Here is a 10238-nt window from a genome sequence, read left to right on the forward strand (position 1 = left end):
TATTAATGATTCCTTTGCCTTTTGGATATTATTATCCTAAATAATCTGATTAAATACACAATTAACTGTAAAACGTTATTATGTTAACTGGCAAAGCCAAGGAATCATGATCAGGATGTTAAAATAACCAAAAAACTCACCTTTCAGATCATCAACACCACCACTGATAAATAGACACTGAACAAGCAGTCCTGGGGTCGTCACTTGTTCAGGTCCCCATGAAACATTTATTTTGTAGTCTGTACTATTTGGTTCTGTTGTGAGGATTTGCAGCGTGTTTCTGTGTTTGGTTGTGTTGTGAGGATTTGCAGGACGTTTCTGTATTTAGTTGCGTTGTGAGGATTTGCAGCACATGTTGTTTAACTGATGAAGATGTTTTCTTGATTTGCTGGTGTTTTTTCTATTTGCTATGTTTTCTTCAGTTGCAGTGCGTTGAACTTTCTGGGCCACCATTATCCTAGGTGTGACTTACATCTTTCAGCTGATCAGAATCATTGTTCAATCAATGGCTTTTGGCAATGGCCAAATATTCGTTTAAGAGTCAAGTTTAGACGCATGGTTAGTATTTTAATTGTTACATTCATAAGTTTTGGATTCCATGACTGATCCCCCGGCATAAGGTATTACTGTGCGAGGCAGAGGTGGGAACAATTCACTGATGAGATTCTAGGATATGTCTTAATTATATTGATACATGTTTTTTTAGATGCTGTTGTAAATGGTAGTATTTTAAAATGTACTAAATTGCTTTTTCTGTCTTCTCTTTCTTTACTATTTTTTAGGTGTGCAGCAGAGAAATCTGCATAGACCCACCAGTGAACTATTCTACTTTAGTAATTATGTTATTCCTGTTTCCTGTTTTTTTTTTTACTTGAATTAATTTAAATTAAATGTGATTTACACATTCTGAGTTGAAGTCATTTATTTTTCACAGTTCAAATACTAAACCATGTAATTTTACATTACATACTAATATAAGTTCTTTGTTTGGTCAGGCACAGTTTTACATTGTAACTGAGGTTTGAAATGGTTTGACAGTGGATTTTCCATAGTAAGATTAAGTACACGTTAAGTTCACCCACAGAAATCAATGATGAAATTAATAAATGGGACCCAATTCTCACCCACTGTGGTCCTAAAACAACCCTATAAAGGAGCCATGTGTGGGTTGACCCATAATTAATTCATGTGGGCCCTATAAGGGGCCCACATGTAGCCCACTTTGGCCAATTTTTTAACACCTATTTGGGACCCAAATGGGCCCATATAAAGAACACCAATACAGGCCCCACTTAGAGCCCACAATGGACCCATCAGTTGCCCTTCTGGGCTAACACACATGGGGCCCATTGGAGCCGCTGGACAGATTTCTCTAGGCCCCATTTGGGTTGCAATGCAGGGCCCAAGTGACAGCCCATCAAAAACCCACATGGGGCCCCACATGAAAATGTTGGCTGGGGAACTGAGCTCCTTGTTGGTGTCCCCATTGCATTGTTATTAAACTGATCAACAGATCAAAGTCAAGAAATCATTTTAATATTTATTTTTTGTATCACAAAAGCTTTTCATATTTAATAAACCTATATATTTTATATAACAGTAGAACAAAGCACATGTATTTATATATAGAAGCATTTATAACAGTATATGTATCTATATCCACAGATACATCTATCTATGTAGTAGATCTATTATAGTACAGAACCCAACAAAATGACAAAAATATTTTTTTGTTTATAAGGATCATATTTATTGCATCTGTACTAATAAAAAAAAACTTATGCTGTATAATCATACAGTTTACAAATCAAAGAGGGAAAGTAGCTTTTTATGCAATTTATGCAGTAATTATTATAATTTTGCCAAAAGACAGAGAAACCAATGCTTAAATTGCCAATTCTTTTTCAATTGTTTCACATTTCACAAATAAAAGCTGATTTGTTGATTTACAAAGTAAGTACTTAACATTAGTAAGTGAAAGATACATATAAAATAGAAGAATATAGAATATAAAATAAATACAGTATATAATAGACATGTGAAAATACTTCTTGTCTTGTCCTGTGTAATTTGGCTATTATCAAAGAAAGATTTAGAGAAAGAGGAGAAAGGAGATGATGGAGAAAGGAAGGAGATGTATAGTGGAGCCTCTGGTGCTGCTGGTGCTGTTGATGGTGCTGTAAATCCAGTCTTGGTACTGAGACACTCTGGTGTACACACCCGGGAAATTAGGCAAAGCGCAGCCCTTGCCAAAGCTCACAATCCCAGCCTGAGTCCATGCTCCACTGGACGTGGACACCAGTGGACCTCCTGAGTCACCCTACACGATTAACAGGTGTTAGCTACATGTCTGCTCTTCTACCATGACACTGTACCAATGTCACACATTTATATGGCATTTATATTGCAGATGTTAAATTTCCTACCTGGCATGAGTCTTTTCCTCCCTGAGTTAAGCCAGCACACAACATATTGTCTGTGATAGAACTAGCTCCATAGGTATTTGCACAGTCACTGTTACTGACAATCAGCAGCTGCACCTCCTGCAGGGTTTGAGGAGATGGCAGATTCACTGTGAAGACCCATGTTTAAGATTTACTACATAACTTCCCATAATGAACCGTGCTGAAATATCCAACTAGGTATGACGAGCTACCAGCAACGAATACAAAAGAAAAATAATTTCCTGTAAGTATTTTCCAGTTCCCATTTTACATGAGTAATCTAACTAATGTCTAAGATAACTTTCTAAAAATCTGTCTATGACGTTGCATTAGTAGCAGTGATTAAAAAAACACACAAGATTAACTGGTTTGGCTAGCTTGGATTTGGCTGGTCATACCAAACTGGATTTTTTTAGCAGGTTAGAATGTTCCACAGCAAGAAGTGATTCATTTCCTTACTGGTTTACATTTCAAATAAGTCTGATACATTAAATTAATTAAACATGCAGTCAACTTTTTTCAATCTAGGTGTCACTCACCACCTAAAGAGATTTGACCAAATCCTGTGACCCAGACATTAGTACCAGCAGGTAAAGAACTGTTGTTTGTTGCGAGGCACACCGGCCTGACATAATCATTAATCTTCACTGGACTGGAGAGCTGAACTAGTGCAATGTCATTGTTTTGGGAGACTGTGTTATACTGCTGGTTGATGAAAATTTGTCACGCTTTTTGTCTGCATATTGGGATTACTTCCATCCAAATTTTGCATTCCCAGTAAGAGTGTGAGAGAACCTGCAGAAACGCTAAAAATAAAGGGAAAAATAATTAACACGAATATTACCTACATACTATATTATAATTCTCTGGTTATTTTAGATTTATCTTTAAATACCTTTGGAAACAATGAGCAGCTGATAAGACCCAGTTCTGATTGATCAAGCTGCCACCACAGAAATGGCTGCCGCCTGTTTGAATGCTGACCTGCCAAGGCCAGGACCCAGGAACAGCATCTTGACCATCCACAATCTTGGTGTTAAGTGGAGCCTGACCACACCCTGGCAGAAAAGAGGGATGTCATACATATACTACCTGGAAAATTACTGCACTTTAGAGAAGAACAGCCATTACTACATTCCACTGTAGACACTGGATTAAAATGCAAGAATTCTTACTAAAATATTATGTTTAGGCCACTGATATTAGGGGTCAATAAATCTTGTCAGATTTTTTAAGCATTAGATTGGTTTGCTCATGCATATTTAAAAACTGTTATTTGCTCTGTGTGTTATTTTTGTGTAAAATATATTTTTTATCGTTTGTGGGTTTGCACTTCCACTTAATTCTTAGTTTCTCTCAAATAGCACCAAAAAAAATTCCCAAACCAGATTAAAAGAATTAGCAGTCATGTTTACATCAACTAAGCTTTAAAATGACTACATTTTACTAAAGAAGGTAGTGACAGGATTATCTAGCTAGATCTATGAATAAATAAAATATTCCAGAATAAATGCAAATATTAATTAATAAAACTTTATACACTGGCTACAACATCTACTGAAAACACTTCTTGAAATGATCATTGTGTGATATTTCAGATACGAAAAATAACTAATGTTAAAATATAACATTTCAAAAAGTCTGATAAACTCTTTTACAAGTTCTCTTGGACGTCAAATTATAGCAAACCTGTTTTGCTATACCAACAAAACAAATCTGCTTAATGTCATATGTATCCTATGTATTTCAAATAAAGCAAAAGTGTTGTGCTGACTGAATCAAGAACTTACCATCTACCTGGGCGAATGATCCTAATGGAAGAGAAAAAGAGAAGCTCAATGTTCAAACCAGTATCAACAGACATGTCAGACAGTTTTTTGTGCTTTTGTTTTCTAAATATAGCATAATCCAACATGCAGATTATAATTATTAAAAGAGAAAGCTGTATTTAAAAAAGAAATCAATTGAAATTTTTTTTTTTTGCAAACTGTCAACGAGGTAAAAAAAAAAGATGTTAATTAGAACAATTACAATAAATTTGACTAAATTACAATTTAATTTAAAATTTATACCAAAATGCTGCTTGCAGTTTGGTTTGTATATTAAAAACTAATGATTAAATATAGTATACAAACATAAAGAGAAGGGAAAAAAAAGGAAAAGATTCACATTGATTGAGTCAACACAGTCAGTTAATGCACCCTGTATATCTTAACAGGATTAAGGCATAAGAGAAAGGCAATAAAAAAAAAAAAACCTTAATTTTGTTCTTAGTGCTTCAATGAAAAGTACACCTTGTGTTGTCATGTGGAAGTGCTTTTTTTTTTTTTTTGTCAACAATAAGTACATCCTGATACTGGTTCACTGTCACTGACTAAGAAAACATTCATTCATTCATTCATTTTCTCCCGCTTATCCGTAATTCGGGTCGCGGGGGCAGCAGTCTAAGCAGGCCCCCGCCTTCGACTGCTGCCCAATCCTCACAGCACCGTCCCTTACGGTCCCTCCTGCAGGTGGTGAGCCCACGGGAAGGCGGCCCCACGTCACTCCGACGTCACGGACCTTGATATTTCCCTCGTAAGGGACCCCCGGAGCATAGAGGGTTAAGGGCCTTGCTCAAGGGCCCAAGAGTGGCAGCTTGGCGATACCGGGGCTTGAACCCCAGACCTTCCACTAAGAAAACAATTATTACTAAAGACTCGATTGAAACTTATAGCCAGAAAGTACTAATTTCAGCAATTCTAGAAGTGGTAGGTCTTGCAAACTTGTCTGAAAACTTTCAGTGAATGTTAGTATAAAAATATAGCAAGTAGAAATTACACACTGCATAAATGTACTGATAAAGTAAACACACTAAGTATATCTCAACAGAACTAATCAAAACAGAAAAGTGAAAGTGAAATTGAAGCACCGTCATTCTGTTCTTAGTTCTTTCAAAGTATAGCATTTTGAACAAAGGCCACAAAGCAGCTTTACGTATATAAACAGATTAAAGACACTGTAATCATTTGTAATGATTAAGCCAAAGGTGAAGATTTCTACTGTGTGTTGTCAGATTATAGTAAAACATTGCTGGTAAGAATGACAATCTTGGACATATCAATCTTTCAAAAGTTTTATTATTAACATGGTTATGCAACTACTTTGTTTTTTTTTGAGGGCTCTTTAAATAAATACACCCTGATCCCAATACTGATTTATGTTGGTAAAAGCACACATGCTGGTGATTCACCTGCTTAGATATCAAAATCATTCCACTACCTGCGTGCCAGAACCGAGAAAAACTTTGATGTATGCATTCTTTGTACCCTGACAGATGGGCAAACCAGTCAAGCAGAACTAAAGGTTTGTACTGCAGGTGTATGATAAATTATAACATCTCAAGAGTGGGTGGTTAAATATTTTAAACATAGTTGTAATCAACAAATGTATGTATAAGTTTCAAAGTCTCATTAACATCAAATGCCTAAACGTTCTTTAATATCTTCTGTCCTGTTTTAAAGGTGTAAGGTGTAAAGCCACAAGAGAACGTATCACTTCTTATTACATTCATATTGTAGTCCCTGTTATTATATTTGTGACAATTTTTTAAATAAAAAATATACCTTTATTTTGTATGAACTGATCTGTAAAAGAATCTGTCATGTGAGTCATTTTAATTTAGATCAATATTTATTCTCTATAATAACAAATAAAAAACTAAAACTTAAACACTCAACGTTTCATTAGATAAAGCATCATCTGCATAGATAAATGTATAATACAATACACTTGTAGGAATCTTAGCAACAAGAATTGTGATATTTACTCTTTTAAAGACTGCAATAATCACTTGTAAGTTTTTGTCTTAAATGTAATATACAGTATGTTGCCTTTTATATAGATGACAGACTAAATGTCATATTCTTCAAAACCATCACTTCTTTTTCACTTACTTGTAGAATTGAGGAGTAGACCACATAAAACACACACGCCTTTCCACAAATTCATTTTCATGCTCTCTGGTCCTGATGTAATGTGTCTCTGTTGTAGTATAAGTAAAGCACACAAAAACGAAACCTCCCCTACCTGTGTCACCTGTTACATGTCAGTTCCCCCCAGTCACCTACTACAACTCAAATAATTCTCACTTCCAAACTTGATTTGAGATCAGCCAGAGGAGACAAACAGTGTTTATGTCCTGGACAAAAAAAAAAGGTTTACAGTAAATTATATAATTATATAATAGTTCAGTCTGCCACACCTATTCACAGAAACTGCAAGAGTATTTTAATTATCTGCTTAAACTGCATTTCTTTAATGCAAGCACATTCCTACCAATAAGCAGATTATTGGAAAATAAGTATTTGAACACCCTGCTATTTTGCAAGTTCTCCCACTTAGAAATCATGGAGGGGTCTGAAATTGTCATCGTAGGTGCATGTCCACTGTGAGAGACATAATCTAAAAAAAAAATATCCAGAAATCACAATGTTCGTTTTTTAACTATTTATTTGTATGACACAGCTGCAAATAAGTATTTGAACACCTGAGAAAGTCAATGTTAATATTTGGTACAGGAGCCTTTGTTTGCAATTACAGAGGTCAAACGTTTCCTGTAGTTTTTCACCAGGTTTGCACACACTGCAGGAGGGATTTTGGCCCACTCCTCCACACAGATCTTCTCTAGATCAGTCAGGTTTCTGGCCTGTCGCTGAGAAACACGGAGTTTGAGCTCCCTCCAAAGATTCTCTATTGGGTTTAGGTCTGGAGACTGGCTAGGCCACGCCAGAACCTTGATATGCTTCTTACAGAGCCACTCCTTGGTTATCCTGGCTGTGTGCTTCGAGTCATTGTCATGTTGGAAGACCCAGCCTCGACCCATCTTCAATGCTCTAACTGAGGGAAGGAGGTTGTTCCCCAAAATCTCGCAATAAATGGCCCCGGTCATCCTCTCCTTAATACAGTGCAGTCGCCCTGTCCCATGTGGAGAAAAACACCCCCAAAGCATGATGCTACCACCCCATGCTTCACAGTAGGGATGGTGTTCTTGGGATGGTACTCATCATTCTTCTTCCTCCAAACACGTTTATTGGAATTATGACCCAAAAGTTCTATTTTGGTCTCATCTGACCACATGACTTTCTCCTATGACTCTTCTGGATCATCCAAATGGTCATTGGCAAACTTAAGATGTGCCTGGACATGTGCTGGTTTAAGCAGGTGAACCTACCGTGCCATGCATGATTTCACACCATGACGTCTTAGTGTATTACCAACAGTAACCTTGGAAATGGTGGTCCCAGCTCTTTTCAGGTCACTGACCAGCTCCTTCCATGTAGTTCTGGGCTGATTTCTTACCTTCCTTAGGATCATTGAGACCCCACGAGGTAAGATCTTGCATGGAGCCCCAGTCCGAGGGAGATTGACAGTCATGTTTAGCTTCTTCCATTTTCTAATGATTGCTCCAACAGTGGACCTTTTTTCACCAAGCTGCTTGGCAATTTCCCCGTAACCCTTTCCAGCCTTGTGAAGGTGTACAATTTTGTCTCTAGTGTCTTTGGACAGCTCTTTGGTCTTGGCCATGTTAGTAGTTGGATTCTTACTGATTGTATGGGGTGGACAGGTGTCTAAATGCAGCTAACAACCTCAAACAGGTGTATCTAATTCAGGATAATAAATGTAGTGGAGGTGGACATTTTAAAGGCAGACTAACAGGTCTTTGAGGGTCAGAATTCTAGCTGATAGACAGGTGTTCAAATACTTATTTGCAGCTGTATCACACAAATAAATAGTTTAAAAATCATATATTGTGATTTCCGGATTTTTTTTTTTTAGAATATGTCTCTCACAGTGGACATGCACCTACGATGACAATTTCAGACCCCTCCATGATTTCTAAGTGGGAGAACTTGCAAAATAGCAGGGTGTTCAAATACTTATTTTCCTCACTTTATGCTCTGGCACGGCATTTTTTTCCACGCCCTATCTTTTATAATTGAAAAGGTTGATTTATTGTCATGACAAATATTTAAATATTTTTATCATCCATATTGGATGTTTAAATGTCTGTATTCGGTACAGTCTTGTAGTAAAAAAAGGAAATAACTACAGAAAATAATAAAAAAATAAATAAAGTAAGTCTCTCGCTCACACAAACACCCACAAGAGTTGATCGTAACCGCTCGCCCTTTTTCCGGTTGCTTCCCACCCCACATAGCCACCTTCGTTTCCTGAGCAAAAAAATAAAAAATGGCGAAATTGGACAGGACAGCCAGCCGGACAGTCTTTCCATCCCCCATGACACGGAGTAGTCGTGAACACCGATGGCCTCCGCAATATGATCGGATCCGGAGCGTGTGAAGTTGAAAACCAGCCACGCGCTGCCTTGGCTAGCTAAACAGAGAATAGAGATTGAGATTATTTTAGCTAGCTGGCTAACGAGCTAGCTTGTTTGGACCACCAAAGCGGCCTTGTTGTGAGATAAAGAGTGCTTTGTTTATCTTTGTTTATCATGTAATTTTACTATTTTTCTAGTATCAGCTAAAAACTCCACTTTTTATATTGGTGATAAAAGGACCACTCTCTAATCCAGGGGTGGCCAACCCGCGGCTTGCGAGCCGCATGCAAGGCTCTTTGGCTGGTTTCATGCGCCTCTTACGTTCATATCGAAGTTTGTGTTTGTTTGTTTTTTTTTATGTGCGTGTTCGCTTCGCTTGAGTTCAATACGGTATTTTAAGACTTAAATGAGCTTGCCAATACTGGGAAACTTTGCGGTATATCAGACGAAACACAATTGTAATGACACAATAAAAAAGCGCAGCCAGCACACGGTTATCTGGATAAGAGCAACATGTCTGCGGTGTGCGGAGAGCGATTTGCAAAACATGCAATGCGGAAATTTCAAGAGGGGGTGTATCTGCAAAGAGTTTCTCCAAATCGAGTTTAATTTATCACCTGAAATCCAAACATCCCGATTGCCATTCTAAATATGAGAAGAACGCGGCGAAGAAAAGTAGTCAATCCGAGCATGCGCACTCCGTCTGTAGAGGACGTTTTCAAAAAGGCAGGAAAGTTTTCCAGTGATGGTGCCAAGGCAAAAGGCATAACACAAAAAATTATGGATTTCATTGACTTTTGAATTGAATTTTCATTTCGGTGCATCCCTAAAATATTATCGTTGGTGTGGCCCTCTGACACAATTCAGGTTTCTCATGTGGCCCCTTGTAAAAATTAATTGCCCACCCCTGCGGTATATTCATCTCACACACATGCGCATTAGACGAAAATACCGTATTGAACTCAAGCGAAGTGAACACGCACATAAAAAAAAGGTTTTTTTAACAGATTTGTACACTTCAAATTATAAATGTATGTCACATTTCAGACAATCTTCTATTTGGACTTATAAACCGGTCACTTAAGACATAAAAGTTGACACTCACTGGTCACTTTAATTTTAGCATCTGTAAAACTACTCATTGTTGGCATTATGCAATCCGCCAATCATGTGGCATCAGCACAATGCAATATTTATAAGCTTTATTTAATGTTCCTATAAATCTTAAAAATGGGGAAAATGTGACCTTGAACACCCAACCTTCCAATCAGCAACTCAGATTCTTAACCACTGATTTGCCACTTCCCCACAAATGCTGGTAGATTCATTGTTTTTATTTTAAATATCCAAAATATTTCCACAGAATCAGGTCCCATAAAATACAGATCAATATCAGAGCAATAACTCAAGAAGGCAAAAAAATCTGAAACTTTTCAGGGAAAAAAATAAGCAAAGTGTTTCTATGGAGCTGTGGC

General features: G+C 37.2%; 1 protein-coding gene across 1 annotated transcript; it reads right to left on the minus strand.

The window, feature by feature from the left end:
* Positions 1 to 1725: 1725 nt before the first annotated feature.
* On the minus strand, positions 1726 to 8923 carry LOC310739964 (testisin-like). Its single transcript, XM_083566256.1, has 8 exons — positions 8363 to 8923; positions 6550 to 6822; positions 6380 to 6512; positions 4235 to 4255; positions 3340 to 3502; positions 2984 to 3162; positions 2427 to 2572; positions 1726 to 2320 (listed from the first exon to the last, which is right to left on the minus strand). The coding sequence occupies exons 3-8, from the start codon at positions 6438 to 6440 to the stop codon at positions 2093 to 2095; spliced, it is 798 nt and encodes a 265-aa protein (XP_083422382.1). The 5' UTR covers positions 6441 to 6512; positions 6550 to 6822; positions 8363 to 8923; the 3' UTR covers positions 1726 to 2092.
* Positions 8924 to 10238: the final 1315 nt, after the last annotated feature.

Source organism: Silurus aristotelis, assembly GCF_946808225.1.
Source record: "Silurus aristotelis genome assembly, chromosome: 17".
Lineage (NCBI taxonomy): Eukaryota > Metazoa > Chordata > Actinopteri > Siluriformes > Siluridae > Silurus > Silurus aristotelis.